Source organism: Bolinopsis microptera, chromosome 6 (genome assembly GCF_026151205.1).
Source record: "Bolinopsis microptera isolate Bmic1 chromosome 6, MBARI_Bmic_1.0, whole genome shotgun sequence".
In the NCBI taxonomy this organism is placed as follows: Eukaryota; Metazoa; Ctenophora; class Tentaculata; order Lobata; family Bolinopsidae; genus Bolinopsis; species Bolinopsis microptera.
Genome location: NC_087077.1, coordinates 1,848,518 through 1,866,377, shown reverse-complemented (window position 1 = coordinate 1,866,377; position 17,860 = coordinate 1,848,518). Strand labels below are relative to the sequence as shown.

Sequence of the window (17,860 nt, the reverse complement as noted above, 5' to 3'; positions counted from 1 at the left end):
ACAATTATAACTATCATTAAAAACTAAGAGTAATATTTAAAGTTAGGGTATTTTATGCATGTAGTAATAATGTTATAGTAAAATTAATAAAACTTGTAAAACTTGTAAAACTTGTAAAACTTGTAAAACTTGTAAAACTTGTAAAATGTGTATAACTTGTAAAACTATATACTACAAGTACATGCAATTACATCAGTGTCCGACGTCCGTGAAGAAACTTTCAGACCTCAAGTTCATTCTAGTAGGGTGTGGCAGCCTCATGACGCCTCTTCACAAATTTTCATTTTTCATATTATATGACAACCTACAACCTTTTTGTTCATGAAAACTGACTGACACCATTTTATAGTATGGTACACACTAACCGTCACTGGCCAAATAAATCCTTCGGCTTCCTGTAATTGACTGGTTGGTCTTGTGTAACAATGTGGCTGTTGGAATACACCGAAGTAAAATAAGTGTCTTGATAAAAATACCATTTTACTATGAGTTTAGGAAGCAAATTATAAATTGGTGAATAATGGGGAATAATTGTAATGGTGAATCATGAATTGTGGAATTTTTCACCATCTCCGATGAAAAATGGTTTACAATTTTGAAGACTCCATTCACAATAGAAATTATTCACCATTCTTCATTCTTCACCACTTTTCAACCATTTCATCATTTGTTTTTGGAAGTCATTCATTAACATTTCACCACTATACATGGCTTTTGTTAATGTTATGAAATCCCCCCTATAAGTAGCTTTAACTTCAGACTCAGAGTAGTTCTATTAATCTTCTGGAAAATTAGGATCTGGGAAACACAACTTGATCTAAATTTGATCAAAATCAGATAAAATATTATCAATCTCTGCACTTAAATATCTGTTCAATAGTTGGGGATTTGCAGCAAAATCCCATATCGACTCACTGTTCACTGAACAAAAGCAGGGAATACGAGCAGTTATGTCGGGCTACGTGAATTACTATTACATGGATGGTAAGCTTCCGGATTACCCGGTTTACGCACACAACAAATCAATTACCGAGAATTACCTGAGGAATAACTATAAGTAAAACTAGACGATTAGCACATGCTAGTCACTATCATTATCAACCATATGACACATTTTCACTTCCCTTTCACTACCATGACAGCGCTAACAGGTGCTCATTTACTTTTATTTAACTACGGTTCAAACAGAGCACTATCGACCCTGCTCTGCTCATTAATCGTTGATCACCAACGCAAGTAGCTTAGGAACAGTGCGTGTGATCATCTGTCGTATCGAATCAAATTATTTCTTACTGTGTTTTTAATAAACCATAATACGCAAGTTTTTGGTTTTTAAAGTTTATAAATAATAAAGGTTACACCATAATTTTTAATTCTCATTTTCACTTACAATAGATAAAATTATATTGTTATGTATCATATGATATTGTATTTGTAAACATTGGCCGGTATATCAAAAACCGGTCCCTAAACAAATAAACAAGCATATATAACATGAATATTTTTGAGCTTACATTGTTTATAATTAATATAATGACATTACATCACCAATCCTACTGCTGAACTACTTTGACAATTACACGTGTAATCCACTGCTTTTATGCTTTCAAATTCTTTTACTTCCTTTTTCCATCAGGCAGTATCTGCATCTAGTTTAACTTATTGAAGTAAATACGTTAAATTTTGAAGTATGACTTTATGTGCGAAATCAGAAAAAAAAAAGAAAAAAGAAATAGCTAAATAATGGAAAATCAAATGAATGGAATGGAAAATGGGCAGAATCCAGATAGCCCGATCCCTGTTCGCGATCATCTGTTCGTGAACAACTTATGATCACATGATTTGTGATGGGAATTTGTGACCGTAACTAATAAAAACGAACGCAAACCCTTCAAAGAGCGGTCTTTGTATTATAACCCCAACGCCAACTTCATGCATGATGATCATCTGATAGGAGAGTATCACACGGACGATGGAGTCCACCTTTCAACAAGAGGCAAAGAGGTCATTCTAGGAAACTTCCGTCACAGCATCCATGAAATGACAAGACTGCTTCTCAACAAGCCAAAGAAAATCCGCTCTACAGGAGGATTGGAACCTTCTCCTCTTAGTCGAACGTGATTACACTCACATAATATATTCTCATTTATACACATTACACCATGACTAGAAACACACAAAAAAATACACAGGTCTCAATTAATAAAAATAGCATAAAAATACTTTCTTGGAATATCCAATCGCCTTCATCAGTCGATGGGAGCAAATTTGAAATAGAATCATTTCAAAACGTTATAAAAGATCATGACATAGCCTGTCTTCAGGAAATTAGGAGAGAGGTTCACTTGGTAGGATATCGATCAATCTGCAACATAAGGAAATACGGTAAATCAGGAGGTGTCGGTATACTCATTAAAAATGAGCTTATTGAAGGGATTGAGTTTATCAAGAATACAGAGTGCTCGGACTACCTAGTTTGTCGACTAGACAAGGATTTCTTTAACCTATCAGAAGACACATTCATAGTTAATGTTTACATAAGACCATTTAATTCATCAGCCTCAAATCCGACTGACAATGGCAAAGATGCCTTAAAAAACATTGAAGACGTTGTGAACGAACTTCGGGTGGAGGGCGAAGTCATACTGTGTGGGGATTTTAACTCTCGTATAGGACAAAAAACGGGTATGATAAGAGAAGACTCGACCGACTTTGTTCCCTTACCAGACGATTATGAGCCTGATAACTTTCTCCCCCGAAACTCACTAGACTCTATCACAAATACTTACGGTACACACTTTCTTAACCTAGTCAAACATAACCAACTCACTATTCTGAATGGCCGTACCCTAGGAGATCTTGTAGGAAACTTCACAAGTATCCAAAAAAATGGGTGCAGCGTTATTGATTACATTGCAGTGACCAACTCCACAAAGATCAGAATCAATTACCTCAAAATCTTGTCATTCACTGAACATTCTGATCATAAACCCCTCAGTACTGAATTAAAATGCAATAGATTCTCGATCAACCAACGTGCCCCATTACAGGACACTTATCAGACAGCGCCAACCAGATACATTATCAACGAAGAGAACAAAGACGACTTTTTCGAAGCTCAGTCTGAAAATCTATCATTGACTTTAATCCAAGAACTTCAATCGAACATCGACTTACTCGCCGATCAAAATAATTTAGCAGACAATGACCGTAATAATGAAAGTGAACTTAAAAACATTAACAAACGACTTTCAGAACATCTTCGCGACATGGCCTCGAAGTGTTTCAAACAAACCAAACCACCCAAAAAATCTCACACCTCAAACAAACCTTGGTTTAACTGGAAAACGAGATTAGGTAAAAGAGAATTTCGTAAAGCTACAGATGCAACCTCAAAATTCCCGTCAAACAATCTTATACGTGAAAACTATTATCTTGTCAAGGGTAGCTATAAGCGTTTGAAGAATTCTGCCAAAAACGAATTCTTCGCACGTATGAACGAGGACATAGAGGGGGGGAAAATTCTCAACTGGCAATCTTTCAAAAAACTAAAAAATCAGAAAAAGGAAACTCTTAATTTCGATAGTCATGATATGAATAGATTCGAGACTTTTTTTGGTAACCTATATTCTGATAACCACAAAACAATAAATGAAAATAAAAAAGTTTCCATGATTGATCAAGCTGACTTGATAAATCAAGGTGCAACTCATCCTGAGTCACTCAACACCTTAATCACCACAACAGAACTTGACTCTAGTATAAAATTCCTCAAAAATGGTAAAGCTTCCTCACTCGACATGATTAACAACGAAATTATAAAATGTCTGGACACCAATCATAAATTGATTTTGTTGAACCTCTTCAACGCCTGCTTCTCACAAGGAATTTACCCCTGGAACGTCAGCATTATATCTCCACTTCATAAAAAGGGTAATAAATCGGATCCTGACAACTACCGTGCAGTTGCTGTCAGCAGTGTCATAGGAAAACTCTTCTCGACTATTCTCTTAGAACGACTCATTCACTTCCGCTCTGAAAACTGTCCTGATCCACCTAACCAACTAGGCTTCACAAAGAAAGCTCAAACATACGATCACATACTAACCATGAAAACTATAGCTTCAAAATATAAACTCTTGGGGAAACCTGTATATGCAGTATTTGTTGATTTTAAAAAAGCATTCGACTCAGTCTGCCGTCAAGCCCTTTTCCTCAAACTCGCAAAAAATGGCATAACTGGAAACTTCTACAATGTCCTCAAAAATATGTACTCAAACTCGTACGCTTACATAAAATTATCTGGTCATCTCAGTAAACGCTTTCAGATACGTAAAGGTACAGAACAAGGTCACCCACTCTCACCTGATCTTTTTAAAGTTTTTCTCAGTGATATGTCCTGCCTCCTAGATTTTCCAAATTGCCCTGTACTTTCAAATATGACTGTTAGCCACCTACTGTGGGCGGATGACCTTATACTCCCATCACTCGACCAGGAAACCACTCAAAAGCAACTTAATATTCTCGGTAATTTTTGTAAGGAGTGGGGCATTGAAATCAATGAACTCAAAACTCAAGCAGTCATCTTTGGTAAGAAAACGTTAAAACAGGACATACAAAACATCAAATTTACACTCAACGGATCTAATCTTGAAATTGTTGACAGTTATTGTTACCTTGGATTTGAACTTCATCAATCGGGTCAAGTACAGATCGCTCAACAAAATCTTAAAACCAAAGCAATGCGTGCATTTTTTGGCCTGAAAAGGGTTGTCATGCGTTCAAAGTTATCTTTTAAAGCACTCCTTACACTGTTCGACTCTCTCATCAAGCCCATTTTATTATATGGTGCTCCGATATGGACACCCACTAGTACGATCAATAAATCTCTTTGCAAAACGATTAACTCGACAGAAGCAACCGCTACTAACTTACTTAAAAAAATCAGCGCCTCTCTGCAAGAAAGAGTGCATATTTCATTCCTAAAATGGGCATTGGGAGTCCATCGTAAAGCATCAAATGTAGGTGTTTGGGGAGAAACAGGAAGAATTCCTCTGATTTATCAATCAATTCGCTTAACGTTAAATTATTTCAAAAGGCTAAATACAAAATCAAAGTCGAATTCGTTTGTCACTGCAGCCGTAAAAGAACAAAAATCACTAAACTTACCTTGGTATCGATACATAAAACCACTCCTTGAACTAGAGGAAATTTACAAACTAGATCACGTAACTGCGCACCGAATTCTCAATACAAATGCAGCTAACAAAGCCGCGCCCAACCCTGTTAGTGATCACAAATTATTAAAAGACTCCCTCATAAATCAGTCAAATTTTAGTCAATCCATCAAACCACTATGCAGCAAAAAGTATAGAATTCCTAAAATCATCGAAGCTCTAACCAATCAATTCAAAAAATGTTGGCAATACCAAAAATCTACTTCTTCTAAACTCTCATTCTATCACTCAATCAAACACACCTTCAACCGAGAGCCCTACTTATACTTATGCAAAGGCTTTTCTCGTCGTTACAGCACCACAAAACTTAGAATCAGCGCCCATGATCTCCATATTGAAAGAGGCAGATACTCCAACACACCCCGTGAGCAAAGACTATGTGGTTGGTGCCAATCAAGTATGGGCGTTGAGAACATCGAAGACGAGTCGCATGTTCTTTACATATGTGACTTGTATTCAAAACAGAGGTCGAAATTAGTCAAAAATCTTTCTCAAATTGCCAATCATTGAAATAAGCAATGAAATCACCGACTCCAGCAATATCAATGAAACAAATCTCAAAGATCATCTCATGGAAATTTTGTCTCCTTACTCAACTGTAATTCCTCAAAATCACCAGAGCCTCCATATTCACTGCCACCGCTCACTTGATATTCAACCAAACACCCCACAGTATATTCAATTTCAAGAAAGGCGCTCCTATGCTGTCAACTGTGTGTGCACTTATTTCCTTCGTTGCTCCGAAGAGCGAAATAGCTTCACCGAAGATATGCGTCAGCGTAATTCAAATGCACGAAACTTAAACAATTTTACTATCAATTTGGTGAGAACCTCGCGAATTAGTCATAATTAAGATTTAAGGATAACCCTGGCCTTGACTTCAAGCAAAGATGATTGTTTTCATTAATCTCTGTACAATTATGACGGTCCATGATAATGGATCTATAATTTAATTTTAATCCTGTAAAATCCTGTAAATCCTGTAATCCTGTAAATCCTGTAATCCATGACATGATGGTATGACTACATAATAACAGTACACAGACTTGCTTGCGATGATGTGAACCCTTGACACTGAATCAAGCAGGGTTCACATCACCTTTAGGGGGCATACACCAAACCTGTCCAACCTAAATGACCTCATAGGCAGTTCAGTGACCTTCTAGCGCACCGTTTCCACACCAAAAAAATTATTTTGAGAATATCTATTTTTGTAATCGAGCATTTCCTGGTTAGAGTGGAATTTTCGGAAAAGCACAATTTGTTTCATGTAGAGGCTATAAGTTAATCATTTCTCGCCGTATCGGGTTGAAATTTTGCTCGCCATCTATTTACATCTACGTTAAGGTGTTTGTAAAATCTTGATATCGTATATAAAAAGGCTGGTGTGTTATACATTTTTAAAGTCAAAAAGCTTAAATTGTCCTTTTCAGGCTTATTTTAACCAATAAGTCAGTCAGGGAAGATCGGATTGATTTGATGCTTGACATGAAATCTCTGAATTCTGGCGCAGTTTTTGATGCCCTCAAAAGTTTACCTACCAAACTATAAGTTATATCTTGATGCAACTGCAAGCTAGTAAGGTATCTTGATGCAAGCAAACTACAGTGGAATTATTTTTTAGAACAGCCTTCTTTTACTTGAACATTTACAAATTTTTATTTAATATAAATTTATCACAGATAAATGTAGCACAATTTAACTACACTTACACTACGAGACTACAGATATATCTTGAAACAAGTAAGCAGGCAAGGAGAAATGTTGATAACAAATATGATGATGTGAACCCTGCTTGATCTAGTGTCAAGGGAACCCTGCTTAATTCAGTGTCCAAGGCTCACATCCTTGGATACGAGAACTAGCCCCTTTCGGACCCGGCTCACGTCCGTTATGCGAACACATACCGAGAGCTCAACACTTCTTAATATACTTCATAAATCATGATAAGCAGCTACTTACTAAAAGTAAACTGTCATGTGAACCCTACCCAGGTTCTTGGTTGTACGGTTGTTAGGATGGCTATAATGTGGATCACATCACAAATGATACGTCACTGGTAGGGCCATGTGATGTGATAACTGTGGGAGCCCGGAATTGGGAATGAGAGGTTTATAGTTGTCGGTCACCGACATTATCGCAAGCAAGTCTGTGTACTGTTATTATGCAGTCATAAACAGGAATAAAATAGGAATAAAATAGGAATAAAACAGGAATAAAACAGGAATAAAACAGGAATTAAACATGTCATATGATCTGGTAACCAATCTAACCATCATGTCATAAGTTGTTCAATGTTCACGAACACCTGTTCAAAAAATTTTCAAAATACAGTAATGGTAATGTGTGAACCAAATTTATTGGCCTTAAGGTAGTTGGTTCGTGCGCACTTTACGCACTTTAAAAACACAACACACTTTACACACGAAACGACCTAAATTTACGCACTTTTAGGTACCTTTACTTTAAGGGACTTTTTACCAAATAAACTTAATAATAAGTACATAAACAAACAAACAATAAAAATAGTTACAATCACCATGATAATTATATGCACAAAGTTTACATTAACAATTAGCACCTGATTTCTTATCTCAATTGTAGTTCTGCGTAAACAGAAAAAGCCAGAAACCTCTCTCGTACACCGAAACTTCCCGCACACGTCAGCAGGATAATTCATAACCGTTCCGTTGTAAAACATGGTAGTGCTACCACCTCCGTCCAGGTTGATTGCGTTGTACATCCCGTACGATATCAACACTTCAGCAAACTCGTGCAGAGAAAGTCCTTGTCTGGTTTTAGCCCATGTCTTACCGTCCGCTTGGATGATCAGTACATTGCCGTGTTTATCAGTTCCGATGGCGAGCCTAGCTGTTGTGACTGTGGCGAATCTGTACAGTGGTTTTATATCAGCAGACTGCCATTCACCGCATTCTTCGCTTAAGGATTTGTTCACAATATTTTCTCCATTTTTCAATAGCCATACCATTCCTTGAACTGCCATTTTCATGTTCATTGCACTCAGCCGTTCAGGTGCAATGTAGCCCATCAATGCTGAACCATTCTTCATCAGGCCAAACGTTGGATTCTTGTCATGGTTATCGTTTTTAACAATCTCTCCTTCGGATATCATATTCCCAAAACACACTCCGGAGGACTCATCGAAGTAATTAGCGTTAACGGCCAGTACACAGTTGTGCTGATACGCTGACTCAACAATGGAGCGTCTGGGTGCAGGATCCTCCTTACAAGATCCTTTATAAACAGGTTCCAACAAGGAAAATGAGCTGGTTAAACCAGACAAATTTGCCATGTGACCTAGCGTGTAGGGTTCATCCAATACAAATGTCTTAACCCATTAGGGACGATAGGGTCGTTTACGACCCACCTTTTCTAGAGGCTATAGAGGACAAACCATAATACTAAACGCAACGAATCTTTCGCACATATGCTCAAAATTTATTTGGCTACATTATTGACTTTCCAGTCGAGACCCAATTAATTACTAACAACTAAATAATTAGGCTAATTAGTCGTCATAATTGGAAAATATTCCACTTTACTTCTTGCCTTGATTGGGACATTAAAACTTTATGTAGGCTTATTTTGTTGAGGACAAAATAGTTGCGGGCAACGATTTCCTTGAGACATATGAAAAGCCCGTGATAATCAGATGTTCACAAACAGAGCTAGACGCTGTTTACTAACTGCGGTCGCATACGACCCACTCGTCCGGGTCGCAAACGACCCATCACGGTTTTTCGGCTTTAACTTCTGAAACAAAGACGTTAGGATAAAATAAAAACTGTAGCATAAGTTAAAAACATATGGTCAATACTGTGTAACTCTAACTTTTTAAAAATAAATAATTTGGGTCATTAACGACCCACTCGGCTCACTTGCTTATTACTACATATGTCCATGTAGCTTCTTGAATTCAGCCTAAAGCATGACATCATAAGTTCAAAATCGCCTCTCAGCAAGTGATAATCATCATAAACTGCGAAAAATCGGTTAAATGGGTCATTAGCGACCCACTAGGACCACAAAATTGATTAATTAAATATAATGTTGTCAAACTTTTACAAATATTAGTATAAAAACATGTTATATCTTGGTCATTACTCCTGTACGTTGATTTAACTTTTAAAATCGATCAACTGGGTCAATAACGACCCACTCGGAAGTTGAACCACGACATTAATTATCAGTATCATGTTGTTCTACCATCAAGAAAGACACTCGTTGGTCTTAATTCCACGCAAACCACGGGTGGCTGACTACTAGCCCTTCTGAGATCCAGGGCCAACTGAAGGGCCGTCATCACTCATCAAAGAGCTGCGAGAATAACACTACTGCATATGCCTGGAGTTGCGTCCTGACTATAATACTATGGTGCGTGGAAATCTGTACCGAAAGGACCGTGGCCGTGCCGCAAAAGAAAAGGAATCGGCCCTCGTTCCTAACTTGCTAGGTAATAGCCATGCTGTTGTTGTTGCTTATTAGATTCTGTTACCTTTTTCGTCAATTTCGAATCTTGGTAAACGACCTGCTACAACCCACGCTTGAGACCCAGGGTCCCTCGGTGATCAGATCATGTCACTCAAGAAAAATCCCCTGAACGAAGTATACGAGATATCATGTAACCTTGGGTAAATACTGAAAGACGAGTGGTCAAATTGCATATTCTAATCCAACATGCCAATATGTTTTTTTCATTCCTAGAAAGTACGAGAATAACTAAACAACTGCTGCCCCGCCCCCCCCCCCCCCCCATTTGGCTGGCGGTGCTGCAACCTGCAATCTCTCAGACAACTACCTCGTTTTGGGTAACAAACCCCGCAACAACGAGGCAGCTTTCAAAACGAAAACAAGTATTACGTAATCGGCCGAGAGGGAGGGGAGTTTCCAAATGATTCAGCTTGTGTAATTTTGACATAATAGCTATGTGGTGGGGGGGGGGGGGCGTAAAAATTGTCCAATAAGTGATTACGTAATATATGAACGGCCCCTAAGAAGTAAAGAAAGGGAGCTGCGAAGAGAGTAGATGCAGCCATCTGAAATCTGAATCCAGCAGTTGTATAGTTCTTCTTGGACGTTCTAGGAATCGGGAAAAGATAGGCATGTTGTTTGCTGTCTCACGACATTACGGTCGTGTACTAACAGCTGATAAACTCACCTACCTATCAATCCAATTCTGCCCATTATTCGTCAGTCATTGGGTGACGTGATCTGCAGATTACCGTGAGACTCCAGATCTCAGAAGGGCTAGTAGTCAGCCACCCGTGGTTTGCGTGGAATTAAGACCAACGAGTGTCTTTCTTGATGGTAGAACAACATGATACTGATAATTAATGTCGTGGTTCAACTTCCGAGTGGGTCGTTATTGACCCAGTTGATCGATTTTAAAAGTTAAATCAACGTACAGGAGTAATGACCAAGATATAACATGTTTTTATACTAATATTTGTAAAAGTTTGACAACATTATATTTAATTAATCAATTTTGTGGTCCTAGTGGGTCGCTAATGACCCATTCAACCGATTTTTCGCAGTTTATGATGATTATCACTTGCTGAGAGGCGATTTTGAACTTATGATGTCATGCTTTAGGCTGAATTCAAGAAGCTACATGGACATATGTAGTAATAAGCAAGTGAGCCGAGTGGGTCGTTAATGACCCAAATTCTTTATTTTTAAAAAGTTAGAGTCACACAGTATTGACCATATGTTTTTAACTTATGCTTTTTATTTTATTTTATCCTAACGCCTTTGTTTCAGAAGTTAAAGCCGAAAAACCGTGATGGGTCGTTTGCGACCCGGACGAGTGGGTCGTATGCGACCATAGCTGTATCTTTTAAAGTAAACGAGATACAGATTAGCTTTTTTGGATATCTCATTTTTGCTGTAAAGTGACCTAGTGTGTTAAACGGCATCAAAATCGGCAAACTTTAAAACTCGTCGTCCCTAATGGGTTAACGTCCACTTCTTCAGCTAATTTAACTGAGCTGTCTTGTGGGTTAGTGGTGATGAAGTCCTCCGTTTGTTCGTTTATCTTCAAACAATCGCCACTTAAGTTTGTTTCAAGGGTTGCTAAAGCTTCGCTGGATGCTAACAATATCGTGACGAACCACATGCTTAAGAGAGTTAATCAACAATTACCTAACTAACGTGTAAAATGTAAATTGAAGAATTAAAAAATAGTGTTACAATTGGAAAATAATGTTTTACCAGAGTTGGAAGTATGATGAAACTTTCGTTCGACATCAACGAGTGTGTTTCAACAATACAAACGAAAATTGGGTCCACTGTGATTAATGTGGCTTAACGAGGTTCATGTGTACAGCGGAGGAGACGTGTCAAGTATGTGATACAGGTATGTGATACAATAAGACAATAGTATTTCACAGCTATAAAAGAATGTATATAAATTGAGGCATCCTCAAGGTTCATTCGTTTTGATGTGGAAACATTCAAACATTGAGTGTTGCTCAATGCTTATACCTTGAGAACGACAAATTTAGTCTACCATCCTACTGCTGAACTACTTTGACTACTAGGTACGGACTTCAGAAAACCGAACAAAACATGTTAGGCCCATAATGATCAGGGTAGCATGAACCGTGTAAAAATTGGTTTCCAGGAATCCACTTTCACAAGCATGTCTTAACCCACTCGTCTGTGATGTAACATTGTTAGCCAAAAACTTTTCAACTTCTCTAAAAATTTTAAAATTAGACATAAAAACTTATACCACTAGACATAAGTTTACCACTAGACATAAAGTTAACCACTAGACACCCCAATTAATGTCTGGAAAACTGCAAACATTCAAAAAGACGATACATAAAGGCCTGAGGCCCTCTTATGAACAAAGGCAAAGATGAGGAAATAACGTAATACGTATGTGATGTAAAATGTGTTAGGCATTTATAAACCCCTCCGGGATAGAATAAGATTCTGATAATCCCGGCTCCCGCTAAATAGATTCTGATAATCCCGGCTCCCGCTGTTAGTTTTTTCCCGCTGAATAAATAACCCCGGCACAGCTTTTATAATCCCGCCCCGCTAATTTGGCTCAACAAGATTTGTTTTGTTTTGACATTCCATGAGAATTTATTAATTTATACAGGGGGGGGGGGGGGGGGGTCCAATAGTCAGTACCCATACGTTGGCCTTAATAGATCAATCACTGAGTGCCCAATTGAAATAATTCTTTCTGGTATGACTTACTACCACCACTGGTTCGAGGAATTTTTTAAATCAAAAAATATTCGTGTTCATTTTCTTTTAATGAAGAATCATTTTCGCATTTATTAGACAGTTTTGATAGTCGGATCGAGCCAAATTTTATTGAATGGTGTTTGGCCATTTAAATTACGTTTTTCCTGAAAAAAAATTAGAGTTCTAGCCTCTCACAAGACCGAGATATGAAGCATAACGAGTTTGTTCATTACGTTTGATCAGGTGATTGGGTTGAGGCTAGATCCGCATTATGGGAATCGTGCACAGAGCCCAATTACGGTGTCGTAATTGGGTAATCCTTGAGTACCCAATCAATTTTGCTAACGAAAGAAACAAATTGCTTGATAACTTCGTCATTTTAAATCCGTTTCGCACTATCTTTTCAGATTATATTCCGGTTTAAATGTCCTATTACAATACCTTATCGGACCTTATTTGAACGGACATTAAATGAACAGACATAATTATGAACGGACATTAATATGAACGCTAGAAGGCATTCAAAACCATCAAAAATCCAAATTTTTTCATTTTTTTTGACGTTTTTTAATTTCAGCAAATGATTTTTAAATCCATTTTTTATACAGTAAGTAAGAAAAGCAGTCGTTAAGCAGTAAAAATGTTGAAATATGTGTACATGATCAGTGTCTAATATCACATATCATCTTCATCAAATGTAACGGGTTTTCGTGCATAAAATAGTCCATGCTTAAAGCATCAGTGATATCTAGCTTTATGGAAACTTTTTTATCAAACTACCCAGGTCCTGCATTTCAGTGTTAACTTTTACAAGCCATTCGGCGTGAAGTGGTTTTATCTTAGACAACTTTAGGTTAACCTTAACATCACGCGGAGCTTTCCTAGCACTGTTTCACTACCTCCCCTGAGTAATATGAACTATAACAACGTCGGACAATTTCCTTGGCAACACGATTTACCGTAATATCTAGAGGCTGGAACAAGTTTGTCATGTTGGGGGGGGACTAGCTCATGAACTATGTTGTTGAGTGCCATAATTTCGTTGACTTTTTCCGCCAAGTGACCCTTGAAACATCATATTGTACTATAGTAGAGTTTTCTGTGCCTCTGGCAGACCAAGGAGAACCTTTCCGTCGTTAACTTACATATTTCGGCACAGGCGGTACCTTCTGCTGGGTTGAAATATGATTTAAGGTCTGAGTGAAATATATAGACTTGCTTCTTCAACGAATTATACCAGGGAAAAGTTTAAAGTTTAAATGTTTCCATGAACTGTATACACTTACAGAGTAGTAAAAATGTGATGATAAAGCTTTCGCTGACGTTAAGGAAAGTAGAGATTGTCCAGCAAGGGTGTTAATTAACCGCAATCTTCCCAAGATAAAATACGTTAGGATCTTAAGATTTTTTAGATATCATTGAGCATAAGCAGTGATACAACGTATCTCGGGATGATCCGTAGAGTCTCGACTAGTTTCGGCTTACCGCCATCAACAGGATCGATGAATCATCTAGCGGGAAATTTGAAATCAATTATCAATAAACAACATTCCGAAAGTATAAAAGCAAAATTCAAAGGAAATGTCAGTAGGAAAATGTACGAAGTAGGTAATGTAAATAAGGCAACTACTGTGAAAGCATGGAGTGGGCCAAAGCAACTACAAAACGTACCTACAGAGTAAGACTGAACTGAGATAGGAAGTTAAAAGGAGGAAACACGTTCGCAAGCAAAAAGTACACTTTACTGCTAATAACCTAAGAGAGAGTGTGTGTAAGTGTAAAGGGTAAAAATAGCCAAACATCGGACCTAATTCCCGGTAACTTTGCTCCTGTTGATGGCGGTAAGCCGAAACTAGTCGAGACTCTACGGATCATCCCGAGATACGTTGTATCACTGCTTATGCTCAATGATATCTAAAAAAGTTAAATGTGAGGTATTTTAAATTCTAAAACTTTGAGATACAATTACACATAACCCTGTGTTTTAATAGATGTAAAATATAAATATATCACCTAGAAATAATCCCAGGAAATAGCATATCAGCAGATCAATTTAAATATCGATTGATATACATGATACCTACTACATAGTGCGTGGTTCGGCATGGCATGCCAGCCGTGCCGAAGAGTCAGTCGTATTTGTCACATGATTCGTTGGGTGGAGGGTTGATCATGGATTTGACGGGTCTGTCCGTCGTCACCACCAGTCTTGCGTCAATTCCACTTCAATTGAGCGCCGTTCTCATTAGTCTAGTGTGGGCTTCACTTATGTACGGCACCTTCAGGATGTATTTGGGGTTGATCCTGGGTTGAGTGGTGACTCAATTACTTCAATAATTGAGAAAGAGAGACACTGGCAGCGGTCCACTCTACCCATGATTATGGGGTTTGGTCAAATTTAAGAAATGCTTTCAAACATGCTTTCAAATGTGCGTGGTAACCGTCGCATCTATTCAGAAGTTATTCAGCTTTTGCTCCTGTCTAATTCCTTCCAAGTTGGTCAACGCCCCAGCAATCTTGACTAAGTGTCTGGAACATTAGATAAGAATCAAAAGTTAGTTAGAAGTGTCATCAAACAAATGATACGACGTATTCCAGGGTGATCTGCTGAAGACTCAACTAGTTTCGGCCTTTGAGGGCCATCCACAGGAGTGTCACCTAGCAGAAGTCAAACATTTAATAAACTGATATCAGTTTATTAAATTTTTGACTTCTGCTAGGTGCAGACACTCCTGACAAACTTTTTTGTGATCCTTTACTGCTTTATTCCGGGGCGATTGTGGCTACAAAACTCGATATTGGCTTGTTTTTCCACCTCAACGTCAGCGAAAGCTCTAACAAAGAATTAAAAGTTGCTACTTGCGCATTCTTGATTGGACTAAATCAAATAAGTCAGAATTTGTGGGTTCACGAGGTATGTATGTACGAATTTATTCGATTTAGAAATGATATTATGATTATGAACCAATTAAGCAACGAAATACCTCACAAAAATGTGAGAAATTTCCTGAGCTGACGTGGGCTGATCATGGGGGAGGGGTATAAAGGGGGGGTATTGTTTAACGGTGTGCTTAGTTGGTTTATTTCCCGTGTCCCCGCTTCTGCATTAATTTAAGCCCTTATAGTAGGTGGTCAGCGTATATGACGATCGCATCCACTGACTAGCCTTTTAACAGGGTATCCTATTAGTGCTTTTCATGCAACAAGTAAAACAAATCCTTTACGTCATGTTTCCAGGGTTTGGACTGGAATTGCCCGCTTAAAGAACTTCTATAGTATATGGGAAAAACTGTCTTAGTGGTGGTATAATATCATATTAGGCGGCTGCAATATTCTGCTTGAATATCCTGGAGTTTCTGACTTACTGAGTTACTCTCAGGTCTAGCTGTCTGAATATGACATTGGCTTCACGTGGTGCCGTGACATACCAATACCATGGCTGTGATCCAGTGGTGCACGCTGCCGCCGAACGCCGCCACCGCCGAATTTTTGTTCACGCCGTCTCGCCGAAAAATAAATCAGCAGCGGCGTGAAAGAATTTTGAAATATCTTCCATCGGTAAAATTAAATTTATTTATCAATCCTGTATCAATAAATATGTCTGACGTCATCAGCTATAAACGTGGCACATGCAATGTTACATGTTATTGTGCATTTTAGCATGCTTGGGCATTTTCTTAACCAATTCACGTTAAAATAAATCAACCATAAATTGAAACTGGAACCCAAGTCCCAAAGCAGTATTTTGAGGCCCATCCCGTACAGAGACTGCATTTATGTTCGACTGAGTCACAAATTGAAATAGTCCATGCTTAAAGCATCAGTGATTTCTAGCTTTATGGAAACCAATTTTTATCAAACTACCCCGGTCCTGCATTTCAGTGTTATTGTTAACTTTTACAACCCTTTCGGCGTGAAGTGGTTTCATCTTAGACAACTTTAGGTTAACCTTGACATCACGCGGAGCTTTCCTAGCACTGTTTAATTACCTCCCCTGAGTAATATAAACTATAAGCAATAAGTATAACAACGTCGGACAATGGCATATTTGACAACACGATTTACCGTCATATCTAGAGGCTGGAACAAGTTTTTCATGTTGGCGGGGACTAGCTCATGAACTATGTTGTTGAGTACCATTATTTCGTTGAATTTTTCCGCCAATTGACCCTTGAAAAGAAGGGCCTCCAGAAGACCAGGGAGAACCTTTCCGTTGTTAACTTACGGCACAATAAAGTTCTCATAGTTTGTAGTTGTCTTATTCTGGACACAAATTTCGTAGTGGAAAAATTTTTGAAAAAATTCAACGGACTTTAACTTGGATGGACCTTAAATGAACGGACTTTATTTGATCGGACGGGACATTAAAGGATGAGGGGACCTTAGAATTCACTTCCAAATATTCGCGTTTAAGTCCTGTGAAAGTGTGTAGAATCAAAAAATACGCCGGACTGTGAAATCGATAATTCGTGCAATATCACGCCGCGCTCCTATTGGCTGATAGCAATTTTGGGCTGTGACGTCACTTATGTGTTAAGACCAACGTGTGCGCGCACACTTCGCTCGTGTCAACATTTTGTTCTTGGTTCTGTTCTGTTTTAATTACGTCGTGTTACCTTTGGCGTTTGCGAGAGCGGTATCTTTGGTTGCACTGAATTAGTCTAAGTTACGAATAATTCTCTTTAATAGTTAAATGTAACTCAGAAAGGCTTACTTGTAGTTGTAGTAGGTATTTCTATTTATAAATAGCTAAGATAAGTAGCATCCGCTAACTAAACCACAAACTGCTATTTTGTTTTGACTTGTTTGAAACCCGATATGGACACAATTAAAAATCGGCATATTTCGTTATACAAGAATAAAGGAATGTATTTTCATATGAAATGTGCGATTAACAATATAAAATCAAGTGTTGCAATCGGCAGAGCTCAATCAAATCAAGTGTTGCAATTGGCAGAGCACAATACATATGAAATAGAAGATATGTTGACCGACCCACTTAATATATGTTTAGATTGAATGTATGATGTAGTAGAAGACATTTTACTAGCTGGCCATTGGCGCCTCTAGTCCTATCTGAGTGCGCACGTGCGGTTTGACACAGCGCGTGTACCGGCCTTTAGTTGTACACTCATTTATAATTTACCGTTTTAGTTTGCTGTGACTTGAGTGTAAAGCGTAACGAATGTGGATGTGTTCGTCTGCTACGTATAATATTGCTTGGTGTAATAGTTGCAAATCTTGCTTACGTTATAAGTAGTGTCACATAGTGATTTAGAACTTAAAAGCTTGGTGCTTGGTGCTTGTCCAACTGGATGAAGACATGCATTTCATACCTACCCGATCCATTTTTATTAGGACCGTGTTGTGTTGATATGACATGTTGATATATCAACTGT

At 38.1% G+C, this 17,860-nt stretch overlaps 1 protein-coding gene across 1 annotated transcript in view; it reads right to left on the bottom strand.

The window, feature by feature from the left end:
• The window catches only part of LOC134816888 (N-acetylglucosamine-1-phosphodiester alpha-N-acetylglucosaminidase-like), a 54,848-nt gene extending 46,298 nt beyond the window's left edge, over nt 1-8,550 (bottom strand). Inside the window, exon 1 of the mRNA XM_063825888.1 lies at nt 7,870-8,550. Within this exon, the coding sequence (XP_063681958.1) occupies nt 7,870-8,550 (681 nt within the window). The remainder of the gene's footprint in view (nt 1-7,869) is intronic.
• Between the last annotated feature and the right edge of the window lie 9,310 nt (nt 8,551-17,860).